Consider the following 17,892-nt stretch of genomic DNA (forward strand, 5'->3'; position numbering starts at 1 on the left):
AAAACAATAGAATGGGAAGGATTAGCATGGAATGACAGCCCCTAGGAGTAACAGAAGTGTCCTGGGACTGGAATGAGAGGCCCCAGAATGGAATTACAGCTCCGGGGGTAGCAGAAGCATTCTGGGACTGGAATGACTGCCCCTGGGTGTAGAAGGAATGTTCTGGAACTAGAATGACAGGCCCCAGAGTGGAATGACAGCTCCTGAATGTAGCAGGAGTGGTCTTGGGCTGGAATGACAGGCCCTAGAGTGGAATGAGAGCCCCTGGGGGTTGCAGGAGTGTTTTGGGAATGGAATGACAGCCCCCAGATTGCAATGACAGCCCCTGGAAGTAGGAGTATTCTGGGACTGGAATGACAACCCCCAGAGTGGAATGACAGCCCTTGGGGGGTTTCAGGAGTTTACTGGGAATGGAATGACAAGCCCCAGAGTGAAATGAGAGCCCATGGGGGTTGCAGATGTGTTCTGGGAATGGAATGACAGGCCCCAGAGTGGAATGAAAGACCCTGGAAGTAGCAGTAGTATTCCGGGACTGGAATGATAACCCCCAGAGTGGAATGACAGCCCGTGGGGGTTGCAGATGTGTTCTGGGAATGGAATGACAAGCCCCAGAGTGGAATGACAGCCCCTGGGGGTTGCAGATGTGTTCTGGGAATGGAATGACAGGCCCCAGAGTAGAATGACAGCCCCTGGGGGTAGCAGAAGTGTTCAGGGAGTGGAATTACAGGCCCCAGAGTGAAATGACAACCCCTGGGGGTAGCAGGAGTGTTCAGGGACTGGAATGACAGGCCCCAGAGTGGAATGACAGCCCCTAGGGGTAGCAGAAGTGTTCAGGGCCTGGAGTGATGGACCCCAGAGTGGAATGACAACCCCTGGGGGTGGCAGGAGTGACAAGCCCCAGGGAATGGAATGGAATGACAAGCCCCAGAGTGGAATGAGAGCCCCTGGAAGTAGCAGGAGTATATTGGAACTGGAATGACAGGCCCCAGAGTGAAATGACAGCCCCTGGGGGTAGCAGGAGTGTTCAGGGACTGGAATGACAGGCCCCAGAGTGGAATGAGAGCCCCTGGAAGTAGCAGGAGTATATTGGAACTGGAATGACAGGCCCCAGAGTGAAATGACAGCCCCTGGGGGTAGCAGGAGTGTTCAGGGTCTGGAATGACAGGCCCCAGAGTGGAATGACAGCCCCTGGGGGTGGCAGGAGTGTTCTGGGAATGGAATGACAAGCCCCAGAGTGGAATGAGAGCCCCTGGGGATTCCAGATGTGTCCTGGGAATGAAATGACAGGCCCCAGAGTGGAATGAGAGCCCCTGGGGATTCCAGATGTGTTCTGGGAATGGAATGACAAGCCCCAGAGTGGAATGAGAGCCCCTGGGGATTCCAGATGCGTTCTGGGAATGAAATGACAGGCCCCAGAGTGGAATGGCAGCCCCTGGAAGTAGCAGGAGTATTCTGGGAATGGAATGACAGGCCCCAGAATGGAATGACAGCCCCTGGAAGTAGCAGGAGTATTCTGGGAATGGAATGACAGGCCCCAGAGTGAAATGAGAGCCCCTGGGGGTGGCAGGAGTGTTCTGGGAATGGAATGACAGGCCCCAGAGTGGAATTAATCTAAAAATAATTGATTAATTTCTGGAAGGTGTGTAGTTATCATGAAATCAACTCCACTTTAGTAGTTTTCCTCCCTGCTAGTTCCTCAGTTTCCTTACATATTCCTGAGATCATCCCTTCTATAGTTTCTATGAAAATCCCAACCTGTACACTAACTAAGGGGTCTCCAATCTTTTTAAGCCTGCACCACCTTTGTAATTCTGATACAGTGTTGTGGGTGCAGACACAAAATGACTGTGACCAGGAATGGATGGCCACAGCATACCTTCAGTCACATAGTGACGATCCAGTAAGGGGTGGGCAGATTCTGACAAAGGAACGTTCTTAAAATTCTACCCCTGTCAATCAGCTCTCAAATGGACAATCAGAAGACCTACTGGAATGCAGTAGGACTAGTCTAAACTCCATTCATTCAGGTCGAATCTGCATTTGCATTTTTAAATCAGTTTCGTGCTGCTGTGACGCCGTCTTTCTCTATGCTTGTTTGAAAGTTGTTTGGAGAAGATTCATTTAAAATGGTGTGGAGGTGCAATGACAGTGGAACCGCCATGAGAGGGCGATAAACATATGCAGACATGCAAAAGTATGCTAGCATTGTTGAACTGTGAAACCGTAAGCAAATGTAGACAGCTTTTTTGAAGGCTGGGACACTGGTGGGAAAGACAAATGCAGTTTCGACCTCACTTGGCCCCTTCTGGCCTAAACCAATCAGAGAAACAGAAACTGAAACTAACATGATAGAAAGTTCCCTCTGAGGTCTGACAACAAGTTCTTTGGTCATCTATTTGATTGTGTTTCACAGTAAAGATTGGTGCTCTGAGGTTGCTGTACTTCTGTCCGACTAAAATGGCAACTCAGACACACATGGAGATGTGTTTAGAATACCAGCCATATATTACTGATCAGAGGACCCAGCTTACACTGGATTTTGCTTCTGATTTTGAGAAAGGAATATCTTGATGAAAGCAGGATAATCACATTGCCACCCATGCTGCCAAAGGGGGGTGAGGTATATGTATATTGTCCCTTCTCCCCTGAACTGAAACACCACCTTGATTTCCACTTTGATAAGTACAGATGGATATCAAAAGGGTCAAACTTCCATCGTGGACATAAACATCCACCATGTGTGCTTAAAAGATATTATTATCTGAAAGATCAAAATGCATTAAGGAAAGACGCATTGGCTGGTTTTACAAAGCATGTGTATTGCTTAAAGGAGCTAAGAGATTCTAGGCCACAGTATGTTATCCATTACCTAGGTGATGAAAGCTTGTACCAGCCTTCATGTCATGGAAATAGGAAATCTTCCAACAAGTCTTTTGTAGGTAGCATGGGACATGTGTTTGAGGAGGTGGAAAGTGCACTTGAGTTATACAAAGAGCCAGTTAAGGTGTGCGAACATCTGCAAAGCACAAAATCTCAGGATGCTTCCATCAAGTATATGCCTGATGATCGTCCAGTAAATCTCAAACAGGCACAAAATGTGTCATGCAGGTAGAAACAGAAAAAACACATCAGCAATGATGAAGTGTTTAGCGTTGTGGAACTTTCTGTCCACTTTGATTCATTTGTCACCAAATTTATGCTGCTGCCTGAGCTCACTATCTCATTTGGACATCCAGACCTCATTAAAACAGGCATGTGCTCCTCTTTCCTTATCAAGTGAGGATGATAGCTTGCCCCAGCTTGTCTCATACAATACTACCTTTAAACTTGGGGATTTCTATTTGTCTCCCATAGTGATGAGAAATATCACATTGAAAGGGGATCCAGTATTCCCTTTGGCTTTCCTGCTTCATAAGAAGACATTTATGTCATACCATCAAGATTTCCTGTGTGAAATACTTACAAAATTGGGTCCAGATAATAGGAAGAACATACCATTCGTGTTGGGTGTGTGTTGGGTGTGGTGTAAACTGGCTGAGCTTGTTCCACCAGAACAATGTATTCAGGTGATTTCCTTCTAGGGGTCAAAAAGAAGAAGAATCTCCATTGTTGTGGTGGTGGTGGTGTGACCGTGTGGTCGATCTGTTGTGTAGCTTTGAAGGTGTAGCCTTAGTCGTTGTTATTTTGCAGATTTCCCTGGGTACCCTTCCCTTAGAAATAAAGATTTTACACAGAAAGAACTGCCTCCGCTCCAGTGAAGCAAAGATCCATTGCGACCTCGAAGCATCTAAGTATTTTTGCCAATTTTTCCAACATCTTCTACCCCTGTAATGGTAATCCCTGGCTCAGACAGGGGCTTCTGTCCCTGTTGGCTGTCTTCCAATAGGGCATCGCCAGCAGTAAGAGAACACCAACCACAGGGAAACCAACCCATTACCAACTTACAGGCTTGATGTCCTGGTGGAGGAATCCCACTGAATACACAGCTTCTATGGATTCTAAAACCTGCTTGCCTAATCGGGGGGGTTGTGCTCAGTGTCAATATTGGAGGATACCCTCTTCATCTGGTCTGCCCTGACCACCTTTGGCAATATCCACGTGTGTCCATGTAGGACAAGGGACCAGAGACTGTGATTTCTGAATGTGATTTTTGACATCTCTCCTGACATATATATATTGACAGCTGTCATTGTGCCTTCTTAAGAGTCTGAGCACAGTATATTCAGACCTTAAGCACTTAGAGATTTAGAATAGAGTGTGTGTGTGTGTGTGTGTTGTATTTCCTTTTAGAAGAAGTAAGAAATTAAGAAGCAATATTAATTGTTAGAGGCCTCTAGATGTAATTAGAAAGTAATTGAATGGAATGTACATTTGGAGATCACGGGCTTCCCCGTTGAAGGACACCCAAGATTGAAAGTTATGTGATGAAGAGAATCTGAGTGTTCCCAAAGCAACAATTTCCTTTGTAAAGCAAAGCAGCTGGCCCCAGGAAGTCTGCCAAAAGCTGAGTCTCAAGTGAATCGTTGCACCTTATCAGGAAACTCCTCAGCTTTAGACTGAGGCAAATGAACTCTAAAAGATGACAGAAAAAGGCCCTAGTGTTCCTTGATGTTTCTCATCGTTCCGGGACCAGATAAGCAGACACATGTGGGAACGGTGATTTTCTGCGAGGCATGCCCAGGAATGTTTCCACAGGAAGATTGGACATTAGTGCACAAAGCCTGCTGAGTTTGCTGAAGTCTGCTGAGTCTATAAACTCTTGCTACAGTTGGGCAAGATAAGATGAGCTATGGGTAAAGAACATTCTGTTAAGAACATACTGTGATCCTGTTGGATCCCCAGGCATTCGAAATAACTCCACGTTTGATTCAAAGCAAGGTTTATTTCAAAGCGATGGTTCAAGCAGGAACAAGGACATTGTTAGGAATGACTACCAATACACATGTATAACATAATAAAGGGATTTGAACCAGGTTAGGGCCAATGAGCCCAGTTCCCGCTGGCGGGAATAGAACTCATAAACGCGCGCCCATTCCATGGGAACGTAACAGTTCTGTACAATCAACACAGGTTCAGTTCACAGGATAGATAACTATAACAAGCTGAGCGAAGCACCAAGTCCCACCACCAGCTGCATGACCTTGGTCAGTTCCGCAAAGTACAGAGAAAGCATAAGAAAACTAAAGGAACTGGGGGGGGGGGAGAGCACAAGATGTGTTAAGCAGGTAACCCCAGATACAATGGCAGCTAGCTGACATACTGCCCCCTCAAAAATACACATTATCCACCCCCTCCCGGATTCGGCGGGAGACCTCCCGGTTTGCCCGGGAACTTTTTGTGAAACTCTCTGAGCATGTAAGGGGCCCGAATATCCCCTTCTTCCACCCATTCTTGGTGCTGGGGTCCGAAGTCCACCCACTGGATGAGATACCACAACTTACCATGCTTAATTTTGGAATCTAAGATGTCAGCGATCTCAAAATGCTCCTCCCCATCAAGCATGATAGGAGGAGGGGGGTCACGTGCAGACCTCCATTTGCCTTGGTCTGTGTCCTTTTTCAAAAGACTCATGTGAAATACAGAAAGCAAAGATTTCAAATTCTTAGGCAATTCGACATTAACAGCTACATCATTCATAATGCGACGCGCCTTGAAAGGCCCAATGAATTTCCAGCTAAGCTTCCTACAAGGGCGCAGAAGTTTGATATTTTTAGTAGACACATAAACAAAATCACCAGGCTTGAGGTCCCATCCCTCCACCCTTCCTCGATCACCCTGAAGTTTGTATGCCATCTTGGCAGCATTCAAAGTAGGACATAACAATGGCCAGGCATCTTGCAAAGATTTACACCACAAGCCTGCATCCGTAGGCTGAAGAGGAGCGCCCCCCCAGGAATGGCAAAGGAGTGCTGTCATATCCCAAAGCAGCCTTGAAAGGAGACATGTTAATAGAGTTGTGTAACGTGTTGTTGTAACAATACTCTGCCAATGGTAGCAAGTCACACCAGTCATCCTGTTGGTAATTGGTAAAACAGCGCAAATACTGTTCGAGAGTCTGATTAACCCTTTCGGTCTGGCCGTCAGTCTCTGGGTGGTAAGTGCTGCTTAAACCCTGTTCCACCCCCATAATCTTCATCAATTCCCTCCAAAACTTAGAAACAAATTGTGTGCCACGGTCAGATATCACCTTAGCCGGCAAAAGATGGAGGCGCACCACGTGGTGGAGAAACAATTTCGCCAGCTTTTGAGCCGTCGGGAGGGACGGAAGGGGAATAAAATGACTTTGCTTCGAAAACAAGTCTACCACGACCCAAATCACAGTTTTTCCCTTGCTAGGGGGAAGGTCAGTGATAAAGTCCATAGAAATCACCTCCCAAGGCCTGGAAGGAGTGGGGAGGGGTTGCAGAAGGCCAGGGGACTTCCCCCCCCTCGGTTTAGACAATGCGCAAGTTTGACAGGTGCGAACAAAATCCAGAAGATCTTTGCGCATGTGAGGCCACCAAAACTGCCGCCGCAGCAGCTGGAGGGATTTAACGAAACCCCAATGTCCCGCCAACTTAGATCTGTGAGCGAGTTGCAGAACCTCCCTGCAGAGAGAAATAGGCACATAAAGTTTATTGTCAGAATAAACCAACCCTTCTGGGCTGCGGACATAGCCATGCAATGTAGCAAGGACCTCATCATCCTCCTTATAGAATTCAGCACGGCAGCGCCCCCCCCAATCCAGCGACAGAGGGGTCGGAGGAGGAGCAACAGGAGACGAGGCTGGCGTGGGAAGTTTGCGTGCTTGCGCTCTCGTTACGACAGCCCCTCCCAAGTGGGCGGGAGTGAAGATCGAGTCAATGATGACCTCATGTAGGCTCTCATGTTGCGGGAGGCGGGACAGGGCATCAGCCAGCGAGTTAGAAGACCCGGGGAAATGATGCAAAGTGAACTGGAACTTGGAGAAAAAATCCACCCACCTCAATTGTTTGGCGTTGAGAGAACGGGGGGACTTTTGGGTCTCAAGGTTTTTATGATCAGTCCATACCTCGAACGGGACCCAGGCCCCCTCCAGCCAATGGCGCCACATGGAAAGGGCAAGGCGAATTGCCGATGCTTCCTTCTCCCACACACTCCAGTGACGTTCAGCATCAGAAAATTTTTTAGACACAAAAGCCAGCGGATGCAATTGCCCATCGTCCCCCTTCTGGAGAATAGCCGCCCCCATGGCTACATCAGACGCATCAGTTTGGACAATGAATTTTTTCAATTCATCGGGGTGGGCCAAGATCGGTTCAGAGGTGATCATGCCTTTCAATTTGTTAAACGCCGCCCTGGCTTCGTTGCGTCAAAGCCCTTCCCTTTCATTTTTAACAAGTCAGTGAGGGGAAGGGCTATTTGGGCGAATCCCTTAATAAAAAATCTATAAAAACTGGAAAATCCTAAGAACGCTTGGAGTTGCCTCCTGGTTTTGGGGGGTTCCCAATCGACCACATCTTTAATCTTCCCCGGATCCATTTCCAACCCCCCTCCCGAGATTCGATAGCCTAAAAAGTCAATACGTGATAGGTGCAACTCACATTTGGAAAGTTTGGCAAACAGCTTGTGCTTATGCAACGTCTTGAGGACATTTCGAACCAATTCGACATGGGAGGGGAGGTCTTGAGAATACAGTAAAATGTCATCCAAGTAAATAAGCACGCCCTTAAACAAATACTCATGTAAGACCTCATTAATCAAGTTCATGAAGACCCCAGGAGCCCCTTGAAGCCCGAAGGGCATCACTAAGTACTCGAATTGCCCCAGCGGGGTGTTGAACGCAGTCTTCCCTTCATCGCCCTCTCTGATCCGCACTCAGAAGTAGGCATCTCACAAGTCCAGTTTAGAGAAGATCTTCCCTTTGGTGGCTTCCGCAACCAAGTCTTTAATCAAGGGGGGGGGGGTACGCATTGGTAGTGGAAATCACGTTCAAACCCCGGTAATCTGTGCATAAACGGAGCCCCCCATCCTTCTTTTTCCTGAAGAGCACAGGGACGGCAAAAGGAGAGGAGGCAGGGCGTATAAAACCACGGGCGAGATTTTTGTCAATGAACTTACGTAGTTCTAATTTCTCCGTGGGCCCCATGGCGTAAATCTTCCCCTTTGGGAGTTTGCAGCCTGGCAACAGTTCAATGCCGCAATCGGATTTGCGGTGGGGGGGCAGTTCGTCCGCCTCCTCTTCGCTAAAGACCTGAGCCAAGTCATGATACTCCGGGGGAAGGGACACCAGCTCCTCGGCCGTCAGGGCAGCGCAAGGGAAATCCAGCGATGGCGGGGGGCCCCACGTTTCTTCCCAACGGTGCCCATTGCATTTAGGTGAAACAAAGTTAATCCTGCCCTCCTCCCATAGTACATAGGGATCATGAGAATACAACCATGGGGCTCCGAGTACCAAAGCAAACTGCGATTTGGGAGTTACCACAAAAGTTCTTTCTTCCCAATGTTCTCCCGCACCCACCCTCAGTGGCATGGTCTCATGAATACAAGGATCCATGGGTGCCCCGTCCATCTGGGTAAAAATAATCGGGGATTTGAGTCTCTTTATGCCCGCTTCCAAACTAGCCACCACCTTGGGGCTAATCAAGTCTCTCCCACACCCCGAGTCAATCAGTGCTTTTACACGCACATGTGTTCCCAGGATTGGATTCAACAGCGAGACAGTCACAAAAAATAAAGAGGGGGGTTCTCTCACCACTATTGGCGCCTCCTGACTTAAGAGGTCCTGCTGTTGTGCGCCCTTCACAGCAGGACGTTCCCGTTTTCCGCCGGTTCAGGATCGGATTCATTCGAGTCATCCTGGGGTTCCTCCGACGCGGCTTGCAAAGCCGTGGAGAATTTGGGTTTGGCGCTCCCTCTTTTCGGTTGGGTCGTTGGCTTCCCTTTCGGCGTCGGCAACGTAGTCTTGTCCTTCCCTTGCCCGGTTCCGCAGTCTGCAGCGAAATGGCCCCTTTCCCCGCATTTCAGGCACAGTCCCATCTTCATCCTCAGGTCTCTGGCCGCGTCCGACAGGCGTGCTGGTTTCGGCTTCGAGGTAGGGTGTGGGGTCCCTCTCCCTCCGCTGGCTGCCATGTCGAGTCTGATGGTTTGAAGGCGGCTCTCCGCATTCTCCGCTTCTTGAGTCCACGCCATCAAAGAATTTGGGTCAACCGAACGTAACACAGTTTCTCTGATCTCCGCGTTCAGACCCACTCTGTACATTTCCACCAAAACTTTGTCAGGCCAATCGCGTAACTTCGCGGCTTGATTTTGGAACTCTGCAGTGTAGTCTCTCACCGAACGTTGACCTTGTTTGAACGTGCGCAAAAAGGCTTTTGCCCGGTTTTCTGCATTTACGTCTTCAAAGCGGGTTCTCAGCGCCCACATGAAAGCCCTCAAGTTAAACAGTTCAGGACCCCGGTTAGTATGTAGTCCAACATACCAGGTCGCAGCTGCTCCTTTCAGTCGGGAGGCAATCACATCGATTCGGCCGCTGTCATCGAGGAACAAGTATCCATGTTGGGTCACGAACTTTTGTACCCTCACCGTAAAGAAAGCAAGTTCTTCTGGGTTCCCATCAAACGTGGCATCCAGTAAATCCTTCGGTCTCGCCCTCTGTCCCGCTTGTGGGATTCCTGGTGCGCCAGGTCCTCCTGGAGGGGGAAGAGCTGGTGCTACCGGAGGTCCCGGTTGCACAGGGATCAAAGGGGGTGGCAGACCCGGTGGCGGTACTTGCCCTGGGATAAGCGGCAGCGGTCCTGGAAGTGCCGGAGGAGGTGGCACTTGGGGTTGTTGCTGCTGGATCGGGGGCTGCGCTTGTAATCCATGAGTTGCCACCAAGTTGGCAATACGCATATCCATCATTTGCGGTAGTGCGTCGAAAACATCGCCCACCGTTCGCATGAGTTGTTGTACCGACTTCTCGAGGTCTTCTATTCGGTCGTCTCGGGGGTCATAGCTGCTTTCAGCCGAGTCTCTTTCCCCCCTCCGAATTTCTCTCTCTGCTGCCCACATCTCGTCTTCTTGCCGAGATGCTCTCTCCGTACGCCCGGTGACATTTCCCGGGTACATCCCCCTGCCAAACAGGCTTTCTCGGAGAGCACTGCCTCTGTGAGAAAAAAATCTCTTTAGTCCCTTTCGAGTCATACAGAGACCAGTCGTCCCACTGCTCCGCATCTCCGGGTCCCCACTTCGACGGGGTAGGCGGCGGCCATGGAAGGTATCCCCCTCACAGGATTGCTCCCCCGACGGCCCCTGTTAGTCCCAATGTAGTCACCGGCGTTTCGGTGGCAGTCGTGACCAAAGGAGCGGACGTAACCGGAGTTACCTCCGTGGTTGCTGGTTTCTCCTCCTTCCCACTCATGACAGCCGTCAGAATTGGGATGATAGAGAAAAGTAGATTCCTAACAAAATGTTGGATCCCCAGGCATTCGAAATAACTCCACGTTTGATTCAAAGCAAGGTTTATTTCAAAGCGATGGTTCAAGCAGGAACAAGGACATTGTTAGGAATGACTACCAATACATATGTATAACATAATAAAAGGATTTGAACCAGGTTAGGGCCAATGAGCCCAGTTCCCGCTGGTGGGAATAGAACTCGTAAACGCGCGCCTATTCCATGGGAACGTAACAGTTCTGTACAATCAACACAGGTTCAGTTCACAGGATAGATAACCATAACAAGCTGAGCGAAGCACCGACTCCCACCACCAGCTGCATGACCTTGGCCAGTTCCGCAAAGTACAGAGTAAGCATAAGAAAACTAAAGGAACTGAGGGGGGGGGAAGAGCACATGATTTGTTAAGCAGGTAACCCCAGATACAATGGCAGCTAGCTGACAGATCCTAGTTAGAGTCTTCAACTTGTAACGTTTTCACTGGTCAGGGCAGGGGGGGAGAAATGTGTGAGCCTGCTCTGATAAAACGCTGCTGACAGGCAGTTCGAAAAGGGACAGAGAAGACAGAGAGAACTGAGAACTTGGTCAGAGAGCTTCAACAGATCTGTGTGTTGTGTCGTTATTGAACCCTCAAACCTACAGACACAATTGTTGGCAGTTCTGACCAGCATAGGGGTGCACCAATGGATAGGTGCCAGCTCAAATGATGGTACCTGCATGGCACCCATTAGGTATTCTTTTCTGTGTAAACTATAAGTGATGTCATTTGGAGTATAAGAGCGTCTGCCCTTCCTGGTTATGGCAGAATACAGCTTGGTGACACTGGGTGCTAAGGCATCCAGTCCTGTATTTTCCTGTCATTGCAACAAACAGTTATTTATCTGACTTGCTGGCCTCCGACTGTGTGTTCCTCACCTGGCCCTAGGGGCACAGATTTGTGCATCATCTATGACTGCTGTGTTGAGGGGAATGCTGACATGCAGAATCCAATCACGGTCACCTGTAATGCCCCCCCCCCCCGATGCATTATGCTGCATTATCCTAACCATGCTTTTATCTTGCTTCTGAATTTGCAGGTGATGAACGGCTTTGTGGCATTGGTGCTTTGGATGGCTGCCATATTTAGATTTGGACAGGCTGCCCCTGTATGCCAATCTGGGGAGTACATTAACAGGAAGGGCTTCTTCTCAATGCTTCTACAGGGAACTGTATCACCAAGGAAGGCTCATAAATGTTTGTGTGGGACACAGAGGGAAGAGTCATGATGCCTGTGTGTTCCATAGTTCAAACTTGTGCAGAGGCATGGACAAGGGGGGCTTTGTGCCAGGTAGCCCTACCATCACTCTGGAGAGTGTGGAGATTCCTCCACTAACAGTGGCGGATGCAGCCTACCCACTTAGAAAACTGCTGATCACTCCTTACACAGGAGCCCTGACTCCTGAGCAGGCGGCCTTCAATGAGATCCACAGTTGGGACTCTAGGGTTGCGGTGCTCATCTCCGTTTCAAAGCCGAAGAGCCAGCGCTGTCCGAAGACGTTTCCGTGGTCATGTGGCCGGCATGACTAAGCACCAAGGCGCACGGAATGCTGTGACCTTCCCACCGAAGTGGTCCCTATTTATCTACTTGCAATTTCTTGCTTTCGAACTGCTAGGTTGGCAGGAGCTGGGACCAGAGACGGGAGCTCACTCCGTCATGTGGCACACTCGGGTCTCGAACTGCTGAACTACCGACCTTCCACAGCCTGCAGTTCAGCGATATTTGGCCTTAGGTCAAGCAGCGATGTCAAAAAAACACACACACCCTGCTGTGGTGGTGCAGGAACCAGGGGTCTGCTGCGGCTGCCAAGCACTGGAGCACAGGACCAATGCGTTTGAGGCAAGGGTGGATACCCGATGTAAGTGCCACACGTTTAGACTTTCTAGGCACCCCTTTGCAAGTCATATTCTGGAACTGTCTTAAAAAAATGGCTACCTGCCTCAGCATTCAAGGGATGTGGCTGTGAAGACATGGTGTTTCCTGAACTACCAATTACCACCCGATGGCCCACTTATATTGACCAAACCAGGCTGATTTTTATGTGGACATCTGATTGATACAGCTATCGATAATCAAGGCCTTCTCTTTGATACAGCTATCCCCATCAAGGCCTTCTCTGACACTGCCCCCCCCCCATTTTCCCTTTACACCACAATTTATTACGTGAGACACCTGAGCGGCATGCTGCGTCAGGTGCTGCGGTGTCTGAGAACAGACGTGGCACGGCTATTGCACCCAAAGGCAGTAGCTGGTGAGGCGTTCCAACCTGCCACAGCAGCCAAAGATGATGAAGAGGGGGTGAACAAACATGTGGACACAGCAGCCAAAGATGATGAAGAGGGGGTGAACAAACATGTGGACACAGCAGCCAAAGATGATGAAGAGGGGGTGAACAAACATGTGGACACAGCAGCCAAAGATGATGAAGAGGGGGTGAACAAACATGTGGACACAGCAGCCAAAGATGATGAAGAGGGGGTGAACAAACATGTGGACACAGCAGCCAAAGATGATGAAGAGGGGGTGAACAAACATGTGGACACAGCAGCCAAAGATGATGAAGAGGGGGTGAACAAACATGTGGACACAGCAGCCAAAGATGATGAAGAGGGGGTGAACAAACATGTGGACACAGCAGCCAAAGATGATGAAGAGGGGGTGAACAAACATGTGGACACAGCAGCCAAAGATGATGAAGAGGGGGTGAACAAACATGTGGACACAGCAGCCAAAGATGATGAAGAGGGGGTGAACAAACATGTGGACACAGCAGCCAAAGATGATGAAGAGGGGGTGAACAAACATGTGGACAAGGGGGATCCAATAGATATTATTTACCTTGACTTCCAGAAAGCTTTTGATAAAGTTCCTCATCAAAGGCTCCTAAGTAAGCTCAAAAATCATGGGATAGAAGGACAAGTCCTTTTATGGATCAAAAACTGGCTAGTTCATAGAAAACAGAGAGTGAGTGTAGGTGGGAAATTTTCTCAGTGGAGGGTGGTAAGCAGTGGGGTACCACAGGGATCAGTACTTGGTCCACTGCTTTTTAACTTGTTCATTAATGATTTGGAGATGGGAGTAAGCAGTGAAGTGGCTAAATTTGCGGATGATACAAAGTTGTTCAAGGTGGTGAAAACCAGTGAGGATTGTGAGGCACTCCAAAGGGATCTGTCAAAGATGGGCGAGTGGGCATCAACATGGCAAATGGGGTTCAATGTGGCCAAGTGCAAGGTGATGCACATTGGAGCCAAAAATCCTAAATATAAATACACATTGATGGGGTCTGAACTGGCAGAGACTGAGCAAGAGAGAGATCTTGGAGTTGTAGTGGATAACTCACTGAAAATGTCGAGACAGTGTGTGACTGCAATAAAGAAGGCCAATGCTATGCTGGGGATTATTAGGAAGGGTATTGAAAACAGATCAGCCAATATAATAATGCCCCTATATAAATCAATGGTGAGACCTCATTTGGAATACTGTGTGCAGTTCTGGGCACCACACCTTAAAAAGGATATTATAGCTTTGGAAAAAGTGCAGAAAAGGGCAACTCGAATGATAAAAGGGTTGGAACACTGTTTAATGTTTAGTTTTCAAATCTTTGTTCAAAAAATGCACTTGTTTACAGTTACAAAACGTTATTTATTGATAAATTAAAATTCACCATAAACTGTTTGTACTTGTTCTAAAGAGCCTCCTCTGTCGATTCCTTTCTGGCCGACTGCAATGGACCACCCACCACCATCGTTTTCTTCTTTCTGAGGTAGAGTTTCCCATCCTAAGTTATCCAAAGTATTACAAATTAACAAGTAAAGGCTGTATCATTAAGCAAATGAACCAAGGTAAATCAGGAAATGGCCTGCTCCCAGGCCTGATCACTGACACACACAAAAAAGCTAAAATTGATATTAGTGCAAAAATAACACAAACTATAATAGACAATAATATAAATAGACAGTAAGATAATGGGTGGTATTTACATAAACCCCCATAACAAAAGCAACTGGTGGATTTTATAGGCTGTTGCACAAAATTTTGAAACTGATGTTGTAGTTGTCGGGATTTCTGTCTTCTAGGAGTAACCGAACATATCCCAAGCTTGTCCTTCAAGGTATTCCATTGATCAAAGGAGTGGTGGTCTGGATGCGACCATCTTGATAGAAGGGACAACATAGAAGAATGTAATCTACAGTCTCAATTTCTCCTTCACTGCAGGGGCAAAACCTGTTCCCATGGGGGATTCTACTGAACCGCCCCTCTAAAACAGCAGAGGGGACCGCAGCACACCTTGCAAGTGTAAAGGCCCTCCTGCGACTATGCAGCTCCAAGAGGATCAGACAGGTAGCCAGCTTGACTATATATCTGGTGTTCATAGGGAAAAAGAAAGTAGTGACCCTCCCGGAATCAAGCTGGTGTCCAACGTCCTTTGTTTTATGGCTCATTCTGCCTGCTCAAGGCCCATGGTTAAAATCATGGAAGGTGAAAGGCCCAGGCTCTCAAGTCTGCAAATGACTGTCTGAAGCCATACAGGTGGCTGTTCATCCAAGAGGAGACCAGTGGTGTCAAGCCTTGCTGAAAACTGCTAATCTTAAACCAGTAATTTAGGGAGGCAAGGCACACCTTGGCTTCCACTCTGACAATGCCAGTCTCCAAACGTAGCAAGGCATTTGGTACGCAATGGGGGACTTGTAATGCTGCTCTTAGGAACTTTGATTGACCATGCTCAAAGGGGGCAAAAGAAGATGATGTTGGCCCTATCATAGTTCTGTGCAAATGTTGGTGCCAGGGTTTGGGCCTGGAAGAGTTTTAGTACTGTCTACCCTTAGATATAAGAAATCTAAGTATATTGTGATCCAACTTTTGCCTGGTATCTGCTGCGTGGGCAACTGCACCAGTTCAATCAAATGGCCATTAATGGTCCAGGTTCTAGACTTCTGTTTCTTACCAAAGGCCATTATCTTTGTTTTTTGATAGTTTACTGAGAGAAAGTCTTCTTTGCAAGGCTGTACCTAGCCTTTAGGGCTCTTCTTAGCTCAACCGGGGTCCTTAACAGAATATCTGCATCATCTGCAAATAAGAAGAGATCTGACGATGCTGTAGTATAGGAGAATGAAAGGCCTGCTCACTTAAGCATTTGACCAAGTCATTTATATAAATGTTGAAGACCCCTATTTCACACCTCTAAGAGTGGGGATAGTGTTTGAAAGATGTCCCAGCTTCCTGCACCTGACTTTTAGAGAGGTGCTTTCATGTATGGCACAGATCAGGAAAAGCAGCCTGCGGCCATATTCGTGGCCTCCAACTTACCTCAGAGCTTAGTTCTGGAAATTGAGTCAAATGCTGCCCTTAGATCAATGTAGGCGACATATAAAGATACTACTCTCGTTGAAGTTTTTCTCTATGAGTTCCTGGAGGATCATACAGCAATCTGTAGTACATCTACCTTCTCTGTATATAACTGACTTTGGTTTCTAGGTTCAGAAGTCCAATAAGCCTTTGCTCTTTTGCTGGCAGCCTAGGCGTAAAAACTAAAGCCTTGCCCTGTAGATGTACCTTTGCTGAATTTACATTCCATGGCCTTACAAGTGCTAGGTTCCAAAGCCTAAACATATCTGTCTACGGGTTTTTGACATTGCAATTAATAAAATCTTATCTGGGCAAAAGATCATGTTGGCTAACGTTCGTCTTATCAACTTAGGGAGGGCTGGTATTTTGCAAGGTTGGTATATTTTGACTCCTCCCTTGATTCCTGTTGGCTGAAAACAATGTAATTTTTAAAAGGAGGCTTTGTGCTTTGTTCGAGGCTGTTTAGCCAACACCCCACCTAGGCTTAAGTGAGGTCTTGGTAAACAGTTCAGGAATTCCTTGTTCTTTCTGAAATGTACACTATATCGAGGACTGGGAATTTCCTATAAACTACTAGGCATTGATATTGACTATATGCTATTAAGTTTTACTTGTGCATGGTTTTAGGGTTAATAAATACTTTTAGTGTGTATGGTTTTAGAGTTCATAAATACTTTTGGTATGAGACAACTGTTCTTGTGGTGTTTCTCTCCCTCTGGAGACCTGAGTTCCCTAGCCAGACTCCACCCACCCATAGAAAAGAACCCTAATGGGGTTGAGGATCCCTGGTAGTGGCCTGGACCCCTCAGATTTCCCTACAGATTCTTAGATGATTTTGAAGAGCGCTACTGTGACTGAATCTCTTCCCACACCCTGAGCATTCAAAAGGCTTCTCCCCAGCATGGGTTCTTAGATGAGTTTGAAAAGACCTATTCTCACTGAATCTCTTCCCACACTCTAAGCATTCAAACGGCTTCCCCCCCATGTGGGTTCTTAGATGGGCTTGAAGACAGTCTCTGTGACTGAATCTCCTCCCACACTCTGAGCATTCAAAAGGCTTCCCCCCCCCCCGTATGGGTTCTTAGATGGGCATGAAGACAATTTCTGCGACTGAATCTCCTCCCACACTCTGAGCATTCAAAAGGCATCTCCCCCGTGTGGGTTCTTAGATGAGTTTCAAGAGTGCTCCTGTCTCTGAATGTCTTCCCACACTCTGAGCATTCAAAAGGCTTCTCCCCCGTGTGGGTTCTTAGATGAGTTTGAAGAGTGCTCCTGTCTCTCAATCTCTTCCCACACACTGAGCATTCAAACGGCTTCTCCCCTGTGTGGGTTCTTAGATGAGTTTGAAGAGTGCTCCTGTCTCTCAATCTCTTCCCACACACTGAGCATTCAAACGGCTTCTCCCCTGTGTGGGTTCTTAGATGAGTTTGAAGAGTGCTCCTGTCTCTCAATCTCTTCCCACACACTGAGCATTCAAACGGCTTCTCCCCTGTGTGGGTTCTTAGATGAGTTTGAAGAGTGCTCCTGTCTCTCAATCTCTTCCCACACACTGAGCATTCAAACGGCTTCTCCCCTGTGTGGGTCCCTCCCACTGTTGACCCCCCAAGCACCAAGAAGACAGAGCATCACTTGCCCCAGAGTCCCTATCTATACCTTGTGGCTAATAGCCACTGATGGACCTCTGCTCCAGATGCTTATCTAATTCCCTTTTGAAGCCGTCCATGCTTGTAGCCGCCACCACCTCCTGTGGCAGTGAATTCCATGTGTTAATAACTCTTTGGGTGAAGAAGTACTTCCTTTTATCTGTTCTAACCTGTCTGCTCAGTAGTTTCATGGAGTGTCCACGAGTTCCTGTATTGTGAGAAAGGGCCTCTTTCTCTACCTGCTCTATCCCATGCATAATCCTATAAACCTCAATCATGTCTCCCCTCAGTTGTCGTTTCTCCAAGTTAAAGAGCCCTGAGCACTTTAACCTTTCCTCATAGGAAAAGTGTTCCAACCCTTTTATCATTCGAGTTGCCCTTATCTGCACTTTTTCCAAAGCTATAATATCCTTTTTAAGGTGTGATGACCAGAACTGCCCATTTATACTCACTCCCTGTTTTCTATTAATT

At 47.7% G+C, this 17,892-nt stretch overlaps 1 protein-coding gene across 1 annotated transcript in view; it reads right to left on the reverse strand.

Annotated features, from left to right (window-relative positions):
* Positions 1 to 14,538: 14,538 nt before the first annotated feature.
* LOC107124038 (oocyte zinc finger protein XlCOF6-like) overlaps positions 14,539 to 17,892 on the reverse strand; it is a gene marked incomplete at its 5' end in the record, with an annotated part of 11,337 nt that continues 7,983 nt past the window's right edge. The window contains 2 exons of the mRNA XM_015427422.1: positions 14,539 to 14,585; positions 16,878 to 17,306. Of these exons, the coding sequence (XP_015282908.1) occupies positions 14,539 to 14,585; positions 16,878 to 17,306 (476 nt within the window). The remainder of the gene's footprint in view (positions 14,586 to 16,877; positions 17,307 to 17,892) is intronic.

This window comes from Gekko japonicus, unplaced genomic scaffold (assembly GCF_001447785.1).
Source record: "Gekko japonicus isolate JY-2015 unplaced genomic scaffold, Gekko_japonicus_V1.1 scaffold2637, whole genome shotgun sequence".
In the NCBI taxonomy this organism is placed as follows: Eukaryota; Metazoa; Chordata; class Lepidosauria; order Squamata; family Gekkonidae; genus Gekko; species Gekko japonicus.